This window comes from Mastomys coucha, unplaced genomic scaffold (assembly GCF_008632895.1).
Source record: "Mastomys coucha isolate ucsf_1 unplaced genomic scaffold, UCSF_Mcou_1 pScaffold6, whole genome shotgun sequence".
Taxonomy (NCBI): domain Eukaryota; kingdom Metazoa; phylum Chordata; class Mammalia; order Rodentia; family Muridae; genus Mastomys; species Mastomys coucha.
The window spans coordinates 24,011,961-24,032,075 of record NW_022196912.1 but is presented as its reverse complement, the minus strand read 5'-3'; the positions used below and the strand labels follow the sequence as shown (position 1 = coordinate 24,032,075).

Below are 20,115 nucleotides of genomic sequence, written 5' to 3'. Positions count from 1 at the left end.
TTGCTCACTGATCCTGGAGCTCATTAATTTGGCTAAGCTAGCTGGCCACTGAACTCCAGGGGTTCTCCTGTCTCTAGCTCCCTAGTACTGGGATTATAAGCACAATCCACCATGCCTGGGCTTTTATGTGAGTGCTGGGGTCTGAACTCTGGCCCTTAAGTTTGTGCATCAAGCACTTCATCAAACTGAGACCTTTCCACAGTCTGCACACATCATTATAAAATGAGATATCTATGTATAGATATATACAACCTTCTTTTTGTTCTTTAAGAGTTTTATCCACTCTCCAAGAATGTTAACAAAACCCAGGGCCACCCTTGACCCCCAGCCCCAGCCCGTTACCTCACTCTTAAAGGGGACTTTTAAAGGGTTTTCTGGTTCCTTTGGGCCTTTGGTTCACCATCTTTTATTCTTCCCTTGGACAAATAGCCATACAAACGAGCAAGACTTTGGTCAGTCTCATGAGAGCTTTCCCTCATGAGATTCATCCTCCCTTCCTCTACTCATACCCTGAGTATTAATTACTCAGCTACACTTGAGCCACAAACACCCTTCATTTCTTTAATCCCCTTTGCATTTGGTGATGAATTCCAGAAGATGTTTCTTTCTCTGTTATTTAAAGTATAGTATTCATGCTATCTTTCAAGTGTTACACTAACTTTTTAAAAATATTTATTTATTTATTATATGTAAGTACACTGTAGCTGTCTTCAGACACTGCAGTAGAGGGAGTCAGATCTTGTTTTGGATGGTTGTGAGCCACCATGTGGTTGCTGGGATTTGAACCCAGGACCTTCAGAAGGGCAGTCTGTGCTCTTAACCACTGAACCATCTCTCCAGCCCAAGTGTTACGCTAATTTTAACGTAATATTTTCTAGAACGTAATGGAGTTTAATTTTTTTTTTCTTCTTTAGCCAATAAAATAAAAGGTGGAGCAACACCTTAGTCTGTTAATACGATCTTGATCTTGACAGATCCTGGCTTGGGATCCCACCTCATTACTCCCCTGGGGACACGAGCTTTACCCTTCCCGTGTCAACCCTTCCTGGTTCCCTATACTCCCAGTCACTTGTGCAAAGCCACTATAGGCAGCTACAGCACCTAAGTAGTTCTTGCAAGTTGGATGCCTAGAAGCCGGTCGCACGCCCACTGCAGTAGTTTCGAGCGGTTTGGATATTCCGGCCAATCGCAGCCCTAAACTCAGAGAGGCTGGATCATCCGACCAATCGCAGCCCTGTACGCAAGAGGGCGGATTTTCCTACCAGTCGCAGCCCGGAATGCAGCGAGTCTGTAGGCCACAGGTCGATCCGTGAGCGGTGGGCGTGGCTAAGGAAAGATGGCGGCGCCCGCGGCTCCTGCCGAGCCCCAGGCTTCCGGGGCTCCCCAGGTCCCCGTGTGTCTGTTGGTGTTGGGAATGGCGGGATCCGGGAAAACTACCTTTGTACAGGTAACGTGCACCGTTCGGAAGCAGTAGTGGCGCCTCAGGCCCGGGAGGAAGGGAAGAAGTCTGGGGAATCGGAGGGTCCGGGCGCGTGGTTTTCTGGGGCTGTCCTCTGATTCCAGTTCCTTCCAGAAGCCTCGAACCCTAGCCTGGGTCACTTGAGACAGTCTCCTGGGTAACCTTAGTGTGTGCTTGGTACAGCTGAAATTGTGTTGCTGCGAATTGGCAGCTTTCCGAAGGCCCGGGCTTAAAGAGTAGGGGAGTGTTATGTCAACTACACTGATTTTGCGTGAAGAGTTGTGAAAGAATCTCTTCGTTCGACCTACCACGTTCTGAGCTCTGAGTGTACAGCGACAGTGAAATCTACAGGGTTCTTGCTTTTACGGAGTGAATGTTTTAGTAGAGGAGACAGGAAGAAAACCCTTGGAGGGTCGAAGTTGGCGAAGTCGTGATGGAGGAAGGCTAGGGGACGGGTATTGGAACTATGGCTTTTAAACTTAAGAGTTCAGTGTTGAACACGCTGAGGGAAGAAGGAGATTGTTACAGATTTTATAAGCATGGTCAGTAAAGGAATGGGAATTCTCTGGGCCCTTTCCTATCCTTTGGTCATCACCCTCCAACCCTGGCTCCCTGTTTTTTGCAGAGGCTCACAGGACACCTGCACAACAAAGGCTGTCCACCATATGTAATCAACTTGGACCCAGCTGTGCATGAAGTCCCCTTTCCCGCCAATATTGGTGAGTGCCTGCCTGCTTGTTTTCCTTTCCTTTTCTTTTCTTTCCTTTTCTTTTCTCTCCTTCCTAAACTAGCTGTCTACTTCTATTTTCTGTAGATTTGCCTGAGTTCCAGAACAGACTTCTTGCTTATTCAGATTTATCCCACTGTTATATACTATTCCCATTCACTTCTCTCTCTTGTCCTCAGTATGTGAAACCATTGAATTAGTTTGAGAATGAGATATGACATTAGATCGGGCTGTCACCTGCCACATGATTCATTTGGTTTCTTTTGTCAGAGTTTATGAGATCTGCTATAATTCACTCTGTAGGAAGGTTTCTTCCATTTCCAAAGTTATGGGGCGGGGTGTAAAAATATGCACTGTTCTGAGGAGAGCTTTCTGGTTGAGACTATCAGAAAGATTAAGTATTGGTGTGATCCAAGGGTCCTGAGGCAGAATATGGAGAGTTCAGAGTCAGTCCGAACTCTTATAGCCAAACATAGCCAAACCTTGCTTGGAAAAGAAAAAATGGGCATGAAGGGTAGATTTATTATCGAAGTGTGTGTGATCCACTGACAGGGCTCTTGGGGGTCTAGGCTTCCTGATTCCTAGACTTAACTGTCACTTGCTAATCCTATTAAGCTTTTTATACCTCAAATATACAAATTGGTTGGGGGATCTTGTTTTAAGAATCATAGATTAGGCTGGGCGGTGATGGCACACGCCTTTAATCCCAGCACTCGGGAGGCAGAGGCAGGAAGATCAGTCCTAGGACTGCCAGGGCTACAAAGAGAAACCCTGTCTTGAAAACAAGCAAACAACAACAACAAGAATCTTTGATCATTTTGGAAAGATTGGGCAGCAAGTTTTCTATTTAAACTAGAGGATACATATGTAATATTGTTCATTCACAGCCTGGTCGGTAGGTTTATTCTTACTCGTTTTTATTTTATGTGTATGGGTGTTTTGGCACATGTGTGTCTGCATCATGTGTATGTCTGGTTCCTGCAGAGGCCAGAAGAAGGTACCAGGACCCCTAGAACTGGATCTACAGATAGTTATGAGCTGCCGTGTGGGTGCTGGGAACTGAATCTAGGTCCTCTGAAAGAGCTTCAAGTGCTCTTGATCACTGAGCATCTCCAGCCCCTGGTGGGTAGGTTGTGGTAGATCTTAGTAGACTGGCTTATAGTTCCTATACTGTCTTTGAGTTCCTTCATTACCACGCAGCAGCTGGTAAGAATGCTTCTTTTCTTGTTTTTGGTTAGTATTCCTGTGTGTGTGCCCACTACCATTGAAATTGTCTAAAACTCGTAATCTCGTTTTAGACAATATTGATTATAACTAAGAGCTTCTCGCCTAACCTTTTCTTTCTTTGTTTGTTTGAGACAGGGTCTCTCTGTGTAGTCCTGGCTGTCTTGAAATTCCCCTAGATTAAGCCAGTCTTGAACTCACAGAGATCCACCTGCCTCTGTCTCCTGAGGCCTCAGATTAAAGGTGTTTGCCACCGCACCCAGGAGCCTCACATTCTTCATAGGGTGCTTGGCAGTTATCTTTAGTCAGGAAGAGAGTGTGAAGGAAGAAGGTATAAGGAAATGCTGGTAAGATATGGTAGCACTTCCATAGTCTTAGCTCTCAGGAGGCTGAGGAAGAAGAGCAGCTTGGGCTACTTGGGAAGTTCAAAGTCAGTCCTGACAAGTGAGATCATGCTTCCAAAAATAAAGTAAACCATTCTCTCTTTTTCCCCCTCAGATATTCGAGACACAGTGAAATATAAAGAAGTCATGAAGCAGTATCCTTTTCCTCATCTGCTGTGGGATTGACTTGGTCATGGCAAACTGTTCTCTTTCGTTGCTCTGGGGGAGTGGTTTTGTCTGTCAAGTTGTGACAATACAAGTAGAAAACTCACGTCCTTTTAAGTAATTGTATTAAGAGGATGTAAGATGAATAAGATGAGTGTATCTCTGAATCAGAGATTACAGCAATACCTCCTGTTTTCTTAACATCACTCGGGCTTTAAGTGTTGTCACTAAAGATCTCAGAAGGTGCATGGCCAGCTTTTACTGCCTGGGCCCAGTGAAGTGATGTTGCCTTGGTAAAGTTACTCACAGGAATTTAGACCAGGAAACTCAGACAAATACATTGAGTCGTGTTCTTATGCATTGGTTTCTGCATGGCATCTGACTCTCTTTAAGCAACTCTAGGAAGGTTGCTTTCTTAGTGAGAAATAGAATAAAGAGTATTACATGCAGCCGTGGCTGCCCTGAAATTCTAGAGATCTGCCTGCCTCTGCCTCCTGAATTCTGGGATTAAAGGTACTGAGCTACCATGTCATGCCTGGCCACACAAATTATTTTAATCATTGATGCCTGCAGCCTGTCAGTGTTTGACAGGTGTGTATTCACTATTTTCTTTATCTTGTGTGGCCAGTCCTAAAACGAGAGATTAGCAAGGACCTCGGTAGTAAACACTGTGGTTGTGTTTTCAAAGATTAGGTTGCTAGCACCCATTAATTGAACATCAATACCATAATGTGTTGGATGGATGACAATCAAGTACTAACTATATAATCTCATATGCTTAATTTAAATCCGTAACCAAATGTTCAGATATGGACTTGGGCCAAATGGTGGCATAGTGACCTCACTCAATCTCTTTGCTACCAGATTTGATCAGGTAGGGCATTGCTTAATTTACAGATGCAACGCTGTAGAATTCTGACTCTTCACATGCTCTAGCTTGATCTCATTGGTATAGAAGAACAGCAAAGATGAAGAGATACCAAAAATAAGCAGGTGTTTTGTGTAGACCAGGAAATAGCCTGTGAGTGAGCTGGGATACTTCACATTTTATGTTTGTGAGAAAACAAAAATCCAAAAGACCTGAGTTCTTTCTCTGGCTTATCAGCTTATGGCATTACACTGGGCCTGGAACTGAGGACACGGGGCACTGTGATCAGCTACAGCAAGGAATGGTGACATACTGATGCTTTTTCTCTTAACAAGTATTTGTCATCCCTTAGGTTTTCTCGATCATTTACTTCCATGGGAGGGGGGTTATAATCATAATAATCTGATTCTGCCACTTGAGACATTAACATTTGACCAAAGCCGGGTGTGACGGTCAAGTGTGCAAGGGACCCCACTGTAACATTGACAGGTTGGGTCTGGCCTCGGGCTCTCCGGGTCGCAGTGCTGCGGCTGTGGCTCTGCTTCCTTGCATCAAGGAGTCCGTTACTTGGTGTCCCAGGTTGTGCTCTGTGATGGTGCCTGTAACACAGGTCACCCTGGTGGGGACCTCCGGTGTTGTGTTGTATGTAGATCCTGTTATAAGTGACATCTTTTTCTTCTAGGTGATGAAATTTATTGAGAAGGCCCAGAACACATTCAGGTAGGTGATTTCAGTTGACTACTGGTTTATTGGCTGTCATCAATACATTCTAGGCTTTTGAAAGGATTGGGAGACCTTTGAGCCCTGAAGTTGTTAACTGAGACAGTCATTAGAAATTAAAACAAAGAAAGGTGGACAAGGAAATCACTGAGATGATATATAACGCAGAGGATTGCTCCCAATTACTGTGACCCCTCCGTCACCCATGTTCCATTTTACGTGTCATGGAGAAACTTTCAGAGAAAGACTTGCTCACTGTTTGAGGAAGTACAGTCTGCCATGAATGGGGAAGACATGAATATTATGTGTGTGTGTGTATGTGTGTGTAATCCTACTGTCATTTTTCACCATTAACTCTTACTAAATTTTTAATATGTTTACTTTTCTTCTAAGGGAGAAAGAGTAAAAAGAGAAAAGGAGATATGCTCATTATAAAAAAATTCAGATTCTGAGCCAACGAGATAGCTCAGTAGGCAAAGGTACTTGCCACCAAACCTGTTGACTCAGGAGTCTGACTCCTGGGACCCATGTAGTAGAAGTAGAGAACTCCTACAAGTTGACCTCTGGTTTCCACATGCTTGCTGTGGCTCTGTACTCAGGCATGCACACTAAGTAAATGGACCAAAAAGTTACTTAAAAGGAATACATAATATTGGAAACATGAGACTGTGACCCTCAGCCCTAGTAACAGTTCCTGTTATCCAGTGATTGGCATTTTACCTGTTTCTGTGCACAAAGTATTATTATAAAGATGGGGCTATAATTGAGGTAGATTTTTGTTTTCATTAGAAAAATAATAAAACAAGTTTTTTGGGTTTTTTTTTTTAGATCACATACTGTAGAGTTTTCTTTTATAAAATGTGTTATATTTACATACTGCACATGGATCACCATTATTGAATTCACAACTCTCCTCCACTCACCCAGTCACCCTTGATTTCCCTTTCTGTTTCCCTAGTACCTGTCCTGTATTTATTTGCTACCTTTCTTATTGGTTTATTTTCATGGAGATTGGACCCAGGGTATTAGACATCCTAAGCCTATGCATAGCCTGTCTTCCACACTGACTTACATCCATGTCCCCACGTTTACCTGCCTCTAAACATATTTTTATTAAAATGCAGTTTACATGTCTTCCAGTTGTATGAATCTGTGGTGTCTAGTACATCCACAGAATTATGTACAGGGATATATAACTATCTCTGCAGTCAATTTTACAATATTGTCCTTAGTTCAGAGATACTCTGTAGGCAATATTTCCCCATCCCCCATTCCTCCATTTCTTCTTCTCCTTCCCTCCATCCCTCATCCTTGTCCCTAAGAAGTCAGAGAGCTGCTTTCTGGTTTTGCTAATGTTTCTTCAGTTACTTCTTGTTAGCATATTCAATCTGGAGCAAACTCTTGGAAATATGCAGCTTTGGGGCACGGTAGGACTGTTTGGCAGTGCACAGAGGTTATCGCAATCTTGCATCAGCAGACACTTAGCATTCTCTGTGATGGAATGTCTTCAGAATTGCCAAAGTGTAGCATTCCTTTAATGATCTCCTTACCCCAGATATGTCTTGATTGACACACCTGGACAGATTGAAGTATTTACCTGGTCAGCTTCGGGGACAATCATCACCGAGGCCCTGGTGAGTGTTATTGATCTTGTTCACGAGGGCATCTAGCGGGCTAGTGTCTCAGGTTCTGTTCATACCTGGGGCTGAATGTGACAGGGAGAGAGGGGCTCTGCACGCCCTGTCAACAGTGATTTCTCTCTTGCCACGAAAGAGAGGAGGAGAGTATGGGAGCAAGTGATCAGGCCTCTGATTAAGCCTTCACTTATTGTGTGGTTCTAGGCATCCTCGTTTCCAACAGTGGTCATCTATGTCATGGATACGTCCCGGAGCACTAACCCCGTGACCTTCATGTCCAATATGCTTTACGCATGCAGGTAACTAATAATTGGTAGGAGTGGTGTTGTCAGGTGTGTGGCTTCTTCTCGTTCTCCAAATTATTTCTTACTTTATTTATTTATTTTGTTTTGTTGAGACAGTTTCTCTTTGTAGCCCTGGCTGTTCTGGAACTCCCTTTGTAGACCATACTGGCCTTGAACTCATAGAGATCCTACTGTCTCTGTTTCCAGGATGGGTGCTAGGATAAAAAGCATGAGCCATCACTGCCTGGCTCCTTTCTTATTTATTTATTTATTTATTTATTTATTTATTTATTTATTTAAAAAGATGTATTTATATTATGCATATAAGTACACTGTTGCTGTCTTCAGGCACACCAGAAGAGGGCATCATATCCCATTACAGATGGTTGTGAGCCACCCTGTGGTTACTGGGAATTGAACTTAGGACCTTTGAAAGAGCAGTCAGTGTTCTTATCCACAGAGCCATCTCTCCAGCCCCTTTTTTATTTTCTTAAAGACATTTATTATTTATTTGTGTGTTTGTGAGCCTGCATGAGTGTATGTGTACCCCATGTACCATGTGTATGCAGGAGCTTGTGTGGGCTACAAGAGGCCATCAGATCTCTTTGAACTGGAGTTACAGATGGTTATGAGCCACCATGTTTGTGCTGGGAGCTGAACCTGGGTTCCCTGTAAAAACAGTAAGGGCTCTTACTGCTGAGCCATTGCTCCAGCTTCACTGTCTCTGACTATATCCCTCTGTTGGTTTTGTGTCCTGGTTATAGTGCCCTGGGTTTGTGATCATTTCCATTTGTTACTCAGTTGTTTGGTGTGTTAGGGGAAGGCTAATAAAGGAAGACATGTACAATTGGAATTCTCTCTCAGCATCCTCCTCCCTTACCTGTTGGAGAAAGAGATGTAAGTTACTCCCAGCTGGGAGAGATCCAAATCTGGATAGAATAGAATTCTCTGGTGTACATGGTGCATAGGTTTTGCATAAGTAGCAAAAAAAAGTGTAACATGAAGAGACACTAGGAATAAAAAGTTTTATCCAAGCCAGGTATGGTGTTGTGCTCATAATCAAGTTAGGAGATGAAGGGGGCAAATTCCAGGCCAGTATGGACTATGGAGTAAGACCTGCCATAGCATCAGGAACAATAAGAGCAGACAGATCTTAGAATCCTTATGTGTACTATTTTATCCCAAACGTTGCACTGGGAGAGCAAAGATGCCGCATGGGTGATGTTGAAGGAGAGCACTAAGGGAACCAACCGACAGAAGTTAATTTGGGGAATGTATGATAGTTCTTGGAATAAACATTATATTGGATACAAGAGGTCCTGATCCACCTAGAAATTCCATGAAAGATAGCATTTTTTCCACAGTCATATTAATGGGTAAAAGACAGCTACTTGATTATCCTGAGTAGTCTTTTTACAGTGTATGAATAGCTCAATGTCAGAGGACTGGGAGTCTAGCTCAGCAGTAGAGAGTGTACCTCGCACATTCAGGGCCTGGGTCAGCCATCAGGACTGCAGACACTAAATCAGTAAAGAGTAAGGAATAATGAATTTCAAAACAATTCATGATGTGTACTCTAAGCATATATAATTTTCTCTTGTCCTTCTACCTCAGTAAATGTGTGAAGTTTTTAGCCTCTAGGACAATATTTTTGGAGACTGGAGCAGGAGAATTGCTATAAATTCAAGGGGCCAGCCTGGCCTGCATACTATTAAGTGCTATGGTAGTGTAGGCTACAAAATGCTTTAAGTGTAAATTATATACATTTATTTGGTGTTTGTGTGGATTAAAGGAGATACTATATATACATATAAAAGTGGCTACCAGAGTAACTATCCCATAATGAGTACTCAATAAATGCTTATTCCCTCCATTTATGTAAAAAAAAAAGAGAGAATTGTTTAATAAAATATTAAGCTGGGTGATGGTGGCCTTTAATCCTAGCACTTGGGAGGCAGAGGCAGGTGGATTTCTGAGTTCGAGACCAGCCTGGTCAACAGAGAGAGTTCCAGGACAGCCAGGGCTACACAGAGAAACCCTGTCTCGAAAAAAAAAAAAATTAAAAAAAGATCAATATCACCATCTGGTATGGGCTTGGAGGGTCAGTTTCTGGCTGGGTGTTGGTGGTCATTTCCCTTTGGGAGAGAGACTGAATTCCGTCTGAAGGTTTTCCTTTCTCTTTACTTAGTCCCATGAGCTCAAGTGCCTTTTAGTTATTTTTGGAAACAAGTAGTCTGTATGCGCAGACTGGCCTTGACCTTGTTCACTCCCTGTGTCTGCCTTCTGTGTGCTGGAAACAAGAGCATGTGACATTATGCCTGCCTCAATATGCTTTTACTAATGCTGTTCCGTGTTTGATCTTTTTTTTTTTTTTCAGCATCTTGTACAAAACCAAGCTGCCTTTCATTGTGGTCATGAACAAAGTGAGTGGCAGCGGCGGTCTTTGGGGATTTCAGCATGCCTTTACCAGCCTTGGCTGATGTTAGAAGGTTTGGGTAGCAGGTGTGAAGGGTGACCTCAGGCACTGTCAGCACACTGGATTTTCCTACAGAAAATCACAAGCACATTAGGGAAGTAGAGGCTGCCACATGGAGTGGGTATTTAGTACTGCCCCTAAATCACCCAAAGTGATTGTCGGGTAGACAGAGTAACCCATCAACCCTAGTGTACCAGTCATCCTTCATCATAGGGGATTCTGCGTCAGTAGAGGAAGAGACAGTCTACTGGAAATAGTGATAGATGTCTTTGTGGTTGGTTGCTGTGGCGCTGGAAATGGGGCCAGAGAGGGAAACTGTAGATGACGAGTTCTTTACTGTTAGCACTTACTTAAAGAAATGGTTTTGCCATGGGCCAGCCATGGCCTTCATTCAGGTTGCTAATGACTGCCTTCTTTCTGACACAGACCGACATCATTGACCACAGCTTTGCAGTGGAGTGGATGCAGGATTTTGAGGCTTTCCAGGATGCCTTGAACCAAGAGACCACCTACGTCAGTAACCTGACTCGTTCCATGAGCCTGGTGTTGGATGAGTTCTATAGCTCACTCAGGGTAAATTTTACCTCCTCCTCCTCGTGACAGGAGCTGCACATGGTGTCTTACCACAGCCTTACCTGCCTTTGAACCAGCACTGAAAGGAATGCTTTACGTTCTGTAAAATAACCTCCGTTCTCCATTGTTTCGTAAAAGGTAGTTCATGGACTGGGGTGCAGCTCGGTGGCAGAGCACTTCTCTAGCATGCAAATTAAGTAGGCCTGGGTTTGATCCCTAACATTTCAGAAAAAGACAAAAAGTATGGAACTTCACAGGGTCCACCAGAGCCTTCTTGTCAGAGTTTGGGATGCAGTTTAAGAGAAGTGATGTATGGGAGATGGGCAGTTGGGTCTGATAGTCATGAGGGGAGAGATGCAGATGAGTGTTGTGGAGGATGTAGCCTGCAATTTACATTGAAGGAGGAGTAAGGTTTGTATAAGCAGAGCTGGGTGTGGGTGGCCCAGAGCACGCCTAGGCAGTGGTATTGAGAGGACAGAGTATTGGGTTTGCTTTGGATTGGTTTGATGGGGAATGAAATTGTACAAAATGCTCAGGTTTGGTCCTAATTCTTTTTTCTTTCTTTGTTTTTTGTTTTTTGGGTTTTTGTTTTGTTTTGTTGTTGTTTTGTTTTTTTGAGACAGGGTTTCTCTGGATAGCCCTGGCTGCCCTGGAACTCCTGCAGACCAGGCTGGCCTCAAACTCAGAGATCCACCTACCTCTGCCTCCCGTAGGCCGTGCCACCACTGCTCAGCTTAGAGATTTCTTTTAAATTGTTTCTTTCACTGACTGATTTTCATTGACTCCTTGGCTAGGTAGGCTGTTTTGTTCAGTTTGGGCTTTGCTTTTTCCCAGAGATGTCTTTAAGTATCCAAATGTGTTTTATGACTCTTTCAACGACAAAGTTCTAGAAGCAAAATGCTCAGTATTTTAAAATACATGATGCTTCTTGGCAGGTGGTGGGTGTGTCTGCTGTGGTGGGCACCGGCTTCGATGAACTCTGTGCTCAGGTCACCAGTGCTGCAGAGGAGTACGAAAGGTGAGATGGGGGAGGGACCGTCAACATGCCCACTCTTTTTACCCACCATTCCCATCTGGCAGTCGTTTTGTTAGCATTTACATTCTCCGTGTAAAGTTTATTTGCCTTACACATGTACTCGACTAGACCACACTCAGGAGTGACATGTCCCTGTTCCCTCCTTTAAACAGATGGAAATGTGAAGTGGTGAGTGGACTGAGAGGCTGTGAGGCGAGGGTCATCCAGCCTAAGATCCACTTGGTAGATATTACAAGCTTTGTGAGCAGCATCTCATTCTGTCATTGTATGACAGAAGACCTGTAGATACTTCAGAAACTGTCGTGGGTATGTCCTTGTAATACATTGCCTGCAGAAACAGGCACGGTGTAGATCTGGCACCAGTGACACTGTATTATTTGCGGAAGTATACGCAATGCCCTATTAGCTGCTGATGCATAGAGACACTTCATAAATGCCAGCTACAACTGTCGTCATTGTTAGTGGGATCCCATCGCCCTAAAGGAAAGCAGAGTTGGCATCTCTCACCTGAGAACGTGACCTCATAGGCTGCTTGGTAGCATGCTGCTTTGGCTTCATAGCTTGCTCATAAGCAAGCTATGGTTGCCAGGCAACATTATTTTCCCACTGGTTAACCATCAAGTTTTTGTGTGTGTTTCCAAGGCTCGGGATGGCGTCTGTTCTGCTGTCACTCAAGCCCATCACCTCCTTCTACAGTGGGCTTCCCGAGCAGCAGCCCATCTTCTCGCCTGCTTCCTCACACCCCTCAGTCGGGGTGCTTCATCCTTAGTCTTTGCAACACAGCCGTCAGTGTAGCAGGACACAGAGGCCTTTAATATTTAAAGTGTAGGCCTTTTGCTGGGCAGTCTCCCAGCTACTCTAACTCCTGGCACTGCATCCTGCCTTGTGGCCAGCTCTAGCTCTCTGCTCCACTCTGGTTCAACCACTCACCTCCCTGCCCGTTTCTTTCTTCCCACCTCTGTTTCTTCTCCCAGTCTCCCTCTCTCTGCCCAGAAGACGTGCCCTCCTTTTCTACCCAGCTACTGGCTATCAGCTCTTTATTATAGCTAATCAGATACAATTCTAGATTGCCTTAGGTAGGTGAGGAGGAATGAATAGTTACAGAATATGAGACAGGTGATGGGCCATAGAAGTAACAGTACCAAGATCTGTGTGAATATACAATCAGACAGTGTGCCCCACACACCAGCAGTTGTTGAGTTCCTCAGGGGTACACTCAGGTGTACAAGGCACTTCAGGGAGGTCAGGTCATTTGTCTGTTTTAAGAAAACAGAAGCGATGGCTTTAGGATGGGTGCTATGGGTCATTCAGGAGAGGAACTTAAAAGGCATGTCTCTTTCCAGGGAATATCGTCCTGAATACGAACGTCTGAAGAAATCACTGGTAAGAGGGAGATGATGTGATTTAGAGCTCTCAGAAGGTCTGCTGAACCCTCTCAGAGCACACTAATAGGGGAGTTCTGATTGGAGAAGTTGGGGACCAGATGGCATGTTGGCCTGTGGTGTAATTAGCACTTGGTAGTAGGGATGGAAAGGAAATTTTAGGGCCAGCCTCAGTTACATGGTGAGTTTGAGGCCAGCCTGGACTACATGAAACACTAACCCACAAAAACCAAGGGGAAAAATCCTTACCCTAATTAACCCTAACTCCCTCAACACCCCTCTGAGTCATCTTGGAATGGTGCTTTGTTTAGGCTTTCAGTGTAAATTTTAAATTTACCTTCTTGTACTTTTTTATTTATTTCTAGCTTTGCTGAGATATGATTGACTAATGGAATTTCAGTATTTCCTTTAAATTCTTGTAATTTGTTTTGTTTGTCTTTGGTGCTGCTCTTCACACTGAGCTATGTGCATAGCCCTGTTTTGGTCCTGTTTATTTTTGAGTTGTACCCCTGGCTGGTCTAAAACTCTGGGGCTCTAGAGCTCTCCTAACTCAGCCATCTGAGCAGGAGGGACTTTAGCCGTGTGATCCCACATCCCATCTCAGACACTCTTTCATTTAAGTTGGTAACTGTGTGTGGTCTGTGTGCAGACAGGTCTCTGTATAACCCTCCCCCCACCCCTTTTGTATTTGAACTTTTTTTTCTTTTGCCTCATTCCTCTGAGAGCTGGGGTTACAGGCACAGCCAACACGCGGGCTTTGTATCTGAATTTTTACATATTAGAATTTTGGTAAGATACATATACCAAGACCTTTTTCTCTCCCACCTCCCCCATTCTCTGAGGTCAGTTTAAACGGTAGTTATAGGAATTTGAAGAACAGAGCAGTCTCACAACTTGCACCCAAAATGTTCAAATGAGACTGCTGTTGTCAAAACCTGCATTGGGTTGGGTCATGGTTTAAGGTATAAGTTCTGAATGGTTTCGTTCACCATGCAGCAGAAAACCTGCTGTCACTTGGGCCCATGCATCACACTGGTTCTTCTCCATATCTGTCATCCTTTACCAGCCTCTAATGTTTTTATCATTTCATTTCCAATCTCCTCCTAAAAGGCTGGTGTCTTGGGACTGGGGACTGGTTGAGTATCTGCTTAACATGCACAAAACCTTGCACTTGTTCTTTAGCACCAGACAAGCATGGTAGTGACTCCTGTTCAGTCCAGGATCATCTGTGGTTACATAGTGAATTTGAGGATGGCCTATATTGCATGAGACTCTACCTTAAAAAAAAAAAAAAAAAAAAAAAGGATTACAAATGTATTTCTGTGGGGGTGGAAAAGTATATGTGGACGTGGAAGGATAGCTTGCTAGAGTCAGTTCTCTCTTAACATGTGGGGTCCACAGATTGGATTTAGGTCATCAGACCACCAAGCACATGCACCCGCTGAGTGAGTCACCTCACCAGCCCAGGTTCTCTTGTTTAACCTAAGGACATTTCCCCCTGTCTACAGGCGAGCGCCCAGAGTAATCAGCAGAAGGAGCAACTGGAGCGTCTTCGGAAGGATTTGGGCTCTGTAGCCCTGGACCCAGGGGCCGGCAAAGGTATTGGAAGTGCTCTTAGTGTTTGAAGGGAATGGAGGGTGGATCCACTCAGCAGCAACGTATGTATAAATGAGCAAGAGAAAGGATAGGGGAAATGGAGACATGTGTAACATGTCTGTAACATGTATCTGTACGTGACCTGAACAGAGAATACCAGGGGATGGTACACACATGCCTCGTCCTGCTCCCAGTCTTGTTTGAAAGTTTTTATACATCACGTTGACAGGGACTCTGGCTTGTTTTTTTTTTACACTGCATTATCCCTGAATTTTAGATATACAGAAAAATTATGTCTTTAGTACAAAGAACCGCTGTAACTTTTAAGAGTCCCAGAATGTTAACTCCTACATTTTCTTTTTCTCCTTTTCCTGCTATTTGTAACCTTACATATCACATAGTATACATCACTTTTTCCTAAATTACTTAAAACTCATGCAGATACAGTGTTTTTTTTTTATTTTGGTATGTGTATTATTTCTAAAAATAATGATATAATTTTATAAAATCCCAGTACAAAAAATGAGATTAACTTGGGCACAGTATTATCTGATACATGGTCTTAGGTATAGCCATTCCCTTCAGAGCAAACTTAGCTCATCAGGTTTGCGACTGAGTGCCCTCATCCACTCCGCCTTGCGACTGAGTGCCCTCATCCACTCCGCCTTGCGACTGAGTGCCCTCATCCACTCCGCCTTGTGACTGAGTGCCCTTATCCACTCCGCCTAGCTGGCCTGAACTCTTCGTATTCTGCTGATTTCTTTCCTTACATTCCTGAACATTAATTTTGTGGCAGTCTTAACATAAGGCTTCTGTGTCCACTCAGGCTGCTCCTCCTGGGCTGTGTCCTTCTTGCGTCTGCTTGCCCACATGCATGTCCACCCCAGCTCACCTAGCTTCCTGGAAAGCCATTGTGTCTAGGTTACGTCATAAATCAATCCAGGAAGAACTGACATCTCTCTGCTCCTCCTTCTTCCTCCTCAAGAACAGGAAGAATTTTCGTATTTGACAGGTCTTGAGTCTTTCTGGGATGTTATCTTGTTATTTCACGTTACATTATGGAGTGGATTTTATCTTCTTTACTACATATTGTTTTACTCTGGTAACTGGTATGGGTTGTGCTGTGTTTTTTCCTTAATCTTTGTACTCTGCTACCTCACTAAGTCTTTGTCCTTCCCTCCTTCCCTCCCTTACTCCTCTTTCTTTCCTTCATTCTGTTATTTTTATCATTGACCCTCTGTGAGAGTTCTAGGATGTGCTTATATTAAAAAATATATACTCCTGGGGCTCGAGAGATAGATTAGCAGCTAAGAGCACTTGCTGCTCTTGCAGAGAACCCAGTTTTAATCCCCAGCACCCACATGATGGCTCACAACCACCTGTGACTGCAGTTCCAGAGGATCCAACAGTATCTTTTCACTTCCATGAGCAGCATGCAGGCTTGCTTGTGGCTCATAAATATACATGTAGGCAAAACACTTGTACACAAGAACTAGTATAAATAAATGTAAAAATACATATATATTCCCTGTCTCCTAGAGAGGCAAGATGATGGACTACCCACAAAAAGCATGGTAGAGCCAAGCTGTGGGTGATGCACACCTTTAATCCCAGCACTCGGGAGGCAGAGGCAGGAGGATCTATGAATTCAAGGCCAGCTGGCCTATAGAGTAGGTTCTAGGACATCCAGGGCCGCACAGAGAAACCCTGTCTTGAAAAAAAAACAAAAACAAAAACAAAACAGTATGGAAATTTGTTGCAGCTCAGTGGGACCCAAAAACCACATAGGTGGACTTTATTTTTTTAATATATTCTAAGTTTTATTTTATTTATGTATTTATTGTGGCAATAAATTATATCTTCTATCTTTTCCATCTTTTAACAAGTTTTTTCTGGGAGTACTTTATTTCAAGAATGAAGCTTCTGTTTGTGACCTCTGTCCACTTATGTCTGTCTGTCAGAGATCAGCAAGGGGGGACCTGCCTGGGTACCCAGGAACTTGAATGTTTCTGCGCTGTTCTCAGCACATACCTCATTATCTTCTGGGTGTATACAGTGAGGTCCTCCAGAGTCACTCGTGGGTACCTGAAAAGGCAGATGTCAAATCTGCTGCTGCTGTTTCCAGATGAGCTGTTGAAGGGGAGGAGAGTTTCTGTGGCTGACTTGTATATTTGGGTATTTCTTAGCTGGGTATGATAGGAAGCATTCACTGCTAGCACATCCTGGCATCATCCTGTGTAGGACCATAGGACCCTGAGATCACCCACCTCCTCGAACTCACTGCCTGTCTCTGCCTCCCAAGTGTTGGGACTAAAGGTGTGTACCACCTTGCCCAGTTGGCCTCTGAAATTTGTTTCTGTCCCTGTTACTACCTTCAGTCCGTCTTACACCATCCCCAGCTGAGCTCCCAGCCTCACAGGCTCCTGGAAGGTGGGCAGTGGGCACCGCCTCCTATAGTTTCAGGTCCTCATAGAAATTAACTTCTACTGAGACCTATGCCAGAAATTCTTGATTAGACTGTCTTCTCATTCTTGGGGCTTAGTCCTTATTCATTGAGTAGGGAATGTTACCCTCCCTCCATTGCTTGAAGGTGGCCTGGCTGCTCTATCCTGTCATTTCACCCTGTACTTTTTTTCAGGCCTCCCTTGAACCTGTTTTCCACCTAGAAGCTTCATTACCCTGTCTTATATTTCATCTTTCTTTGGAATTTTAAAGCATAGCTTTTTCCTGTCTGTGAGCCAGTAAAACAGAGTGCTGGGGTTTCAGAGACATGTTTCTCACATTTTCCTCAGTAGAAACAAGGAGGCTCATGAAATTGCTTTGTGAAGTAAACCCTGTTAGGAATGACAAGTGGAGTTACATTTAGAAGACAAACTCTCCCACATGTCTGTTGGTCAAGCGCGCTCTCATGCTGCCATCTGGTCAGCGTAACAACTCAGAGTCAGCTCAGAAGACACATGTACTTATCAATGTTTTAACCCTAGACAGTGCATCTCCTGTGCTGGACCCTTCTGACTTGATCCTGACGCGAGGAACCTTGGATGAGGAGGATGAGGAAGCCGACAGTGACACGGATGACATTGACCACAGAGGTGAGGGGCAGCCGGTGGGCACAGCAGCTGCCCCGTCTGCTCAGGAGAGTTTTCACTGCTGAGAGGAGATGCTGAGCAAATGTCCAGAGACCACAGAAAGGGAAGATGGAAGAGCATACAGCACCAGCAAAGGGTTCCATGTGAAGAGTTCTGACCTTGCTATGTGTTCTAATTTCATTCTGTTGCTGTGGCATAATAGCCTGACAGAAAGAAATTCAGTGGAGAAATTTGTTTCCGCTCATATTCCAGCAGCATCCCTCACTGTGGAGAGGTCGGGTCACATCCACAGTCAGGAGCAGGGAATGAATGCACGCACCCTCACTTGTCTGTGTGTGCTGAGCTTGATTTCTTCTTCACACAGTTCAGGACCTCTGTCTAGTGAATGTCCCCTACACAGCAGGCAGGGTCTCTCCACACTGGTCTCGAGACCCCAATACCATCCCTTTCATGTCTTATCACTTCTGAAGTTCTGACTCAGTTGTCAGGTGCTGCTCTTTCCGTCTGTCACTGGTGCTTTGGTTGATTGGTGTTAAAGGCTGTACTCCAGGCCTTCTTACCTGCTGAAAGCATTGCTACTGAGCTACATCCTGAGTCATTAATGTTGAGTTTTAAAGATGTGTTTATTTTCCTTTCTGTGTGTGAGTGTCTTGCCTGTGTGTCTGTGTGTGCACTATGTAAATGCCTGGTTCCCACAGAGGTCATAAATCCCCTGGAAATGGAGGTATAGATGTTGTGAGCCACCATGTGGGTGCTGGAAACAAACCTGGGTCCTGTGCAAGAGCAACAAAGTGCTCTTAACCGCTGAGCCACCTCTCCAGCCCCTGAGTGTTTGAGTATTTAACAGTCAAATGTGGTGGTTCCCTATTCCTAGATCTTGGGTAGCTGAGGTTGTAGGTAAATCTACTATTCTTTCTCTCGCCTACCTGAGCAGACCTCATTTTAGTGATTTATGAAGGGGATAGCTTTTTTTCTTTTCTTTTTTTTTCTTTTTTTTTTGTTTTTTCGAAACAGGGTTTCTCTGTGTAGCCCTGGCTGTCCTGGAACTCACTCTGTAGACCAGATTGGCCTCGAACACAGAAATCCGCCTGTCTCTGCCTCCCAAGTGCTGGGATTAAAGGCATGCGCCACCACCACCCAGCAAGGGGGGGATAGTTTCTTTACTTTGATGCTGCATGTTCTGTAAGCCATTTCATTGACTGAGGGTGTAAGTATGTAATTCCTTAAAAGTTGTTTCAGCCAGGTGTGGAGGCACATACATGTTCATAACCTCAACATTGGAGAGACTGAGGCAGGAGGACTATGGGTTCTAGGTCAGCTTGGGATCCATAGCAAGTCCCTGTCTTGAAAAAGTGAAAAATAGTTTTAAAATGTGTGTGTGTGTGTGTGTGTGTGTGTGTGTGACAGGAGCTCTTACTCATTGTCTTTTATGAAGGTTTTAAAAGCAGCACCCTTTTCTCCTACAGTTACAGAGGAAAGCCGTGAAGAGCCAGCATTTCAGAACTTCATGCAGGAATCAATGGCACAACACTGGAAGAGAAACAAGTAGGCCTCCCACCTGCTGTAGGGTCTGGTGTGCTGGGTCTCCATGCAGAGGACATCCTTCCTGTGAACCAAGGCTGCCGTCGAGCAGTTTGCTTCCAGATGGTGACTTCTTTGAGGGAAACTGGACTTAGATGAAGTCTGGTTGAAGGAGGAGCTGGCAGGTGGATGTCCATCCTTGGGTAGCTTCTCCCGATATTTATGCAAGGAGGTATTCTCACTGCCCTGCAAGCTGTTCAGCCTATAACTTCAAGTGCATCGTTGGAACTCAAGTATTTATGCTGCTGATGGAGCAGAGAGAACTTCTGTCCTGAGGTTGCTTTGGGTCTTGACATGCTGGAGCTATGGGCACAGCTTCCTTAATGCTGTGCTCCTAACTCTGCACCCCAAATTGCTGTTCTTTAAGCAGGATGGGAAAGGAAAGGAGAATGTGTTTGTATGTAGGAGCAGCACAGTGCCCTTGGCGGCCAGGTCTGATGGGATCTGTGCTCACACAAGGTAGCACATTTCCAAGAACACTGTTGGAATGGAGACTTGGATAAAGATTTTAACTTTAACTTTGTGCTAAGCTTTCCTGTCATGATTTGATATCAGAAAGTATGTGATCACTAGTAGACTTACCACTATTAGTTATGACAGAGCTTTAAAGACATGTCTGGTAGGATGTAATGTGTAGGTTAGTTTCCCGTGTCTGGGTGAATCGACCACCCAGTCCTCGTGACATGCCTGCTCTCTCAGGCTTATCTTTCTTGACATGGTGCATTTTCTCCAGGATTATTTCACAGCAACACAGAATTTTATCTTATTATTATTTAATATTCCATAGCTGGTGTGAAATGCTGATCTAAAAAAAAAAACCTCACCTTTTTCTTTTCTTTTTTTAAAGACCTTTCTGCCAGGTTTCATGGTGTTTGTCTTTAATCCCAGCATGTGGGAGGCAGAGACAGGCCAGCT

At 44.2% G+C, this 20,115-nt stretch overlaps 1 protein-coding gene across 2 annotated transcripts; it reads left to right on the top strand.

Moving 5' to 3' along the window:
* Positions 1 to 1,294: 1,294 nt before the first annotated feature.
* Gpn1 (GPN-loop GTPase 1) lies at positions 1,295 to 19,729 on the top strand. Of its 2 annotated transcripts, none has more exons than XM_031355375.1 (14): positions 1,295 to 1,447; positions 2,085 to 2,178; positions 3,909 to 3,948; positions 4,766 to 4,832; positions 5,509 to 5,546; positions 7,102 to 7,180; positions 7,388 to 7,482; positions 9,845 to 9,890; positions 10,370 to 10,516; positions 11,452 to 11,534; positions 12,896 to 12,935; positions 14,443 to 14,533; positions 17,515 to 17,622; positions 19,086 to 19,729. In XM_031355375.1, exons 1-14 carry the CDS (start codon positions 1,337 to 1,339, stop codon positions 19,166 to 19,168), a joined length of 1,122 nt encoding a protein of 373 aa, XP_031211235.1. In that variant the 5' UTR covers positions 1,295 to 1,336; the 3' UTR covers positions 19,169 to 19,729. The 2 variants fall into 2 exon arrangements, with proteins under 2 accessions (XP_031211235.1, XP_031211236.1); XM_031355376.1 differs by lacking the exon at positions 1,295 to 1,447 and adding an exon at positions 1,778 to 2,001.
* The last annotated feature ends 386 nt before the right edge of the window (positions 19,730 to 20,115 follow it).

Coding starts and splice junctions, on each gene's coding strand:
- Gpn1 (XM_031355375.1), top strand. CDS start 1,337: ATGGCGGCGCCCGCGGCTCCTGCCGAGCCCCAGGCTTCCGGGGCTCCC. Junction 7,181..7,387: donor CAATCATCACCGAGGCCCTG/GTGAGTGTTATT, acceptor GTGTGGTTCTAG/GCATCCTCGTTTCCAACAGT. Junction 14,534..17,514: donor GGACCCAGGGGCCGGCAAAG/GTATTGGAAGTG, acceptor TTTTAACCCTAG/ACAGTGCATCTCCTGTGCTG.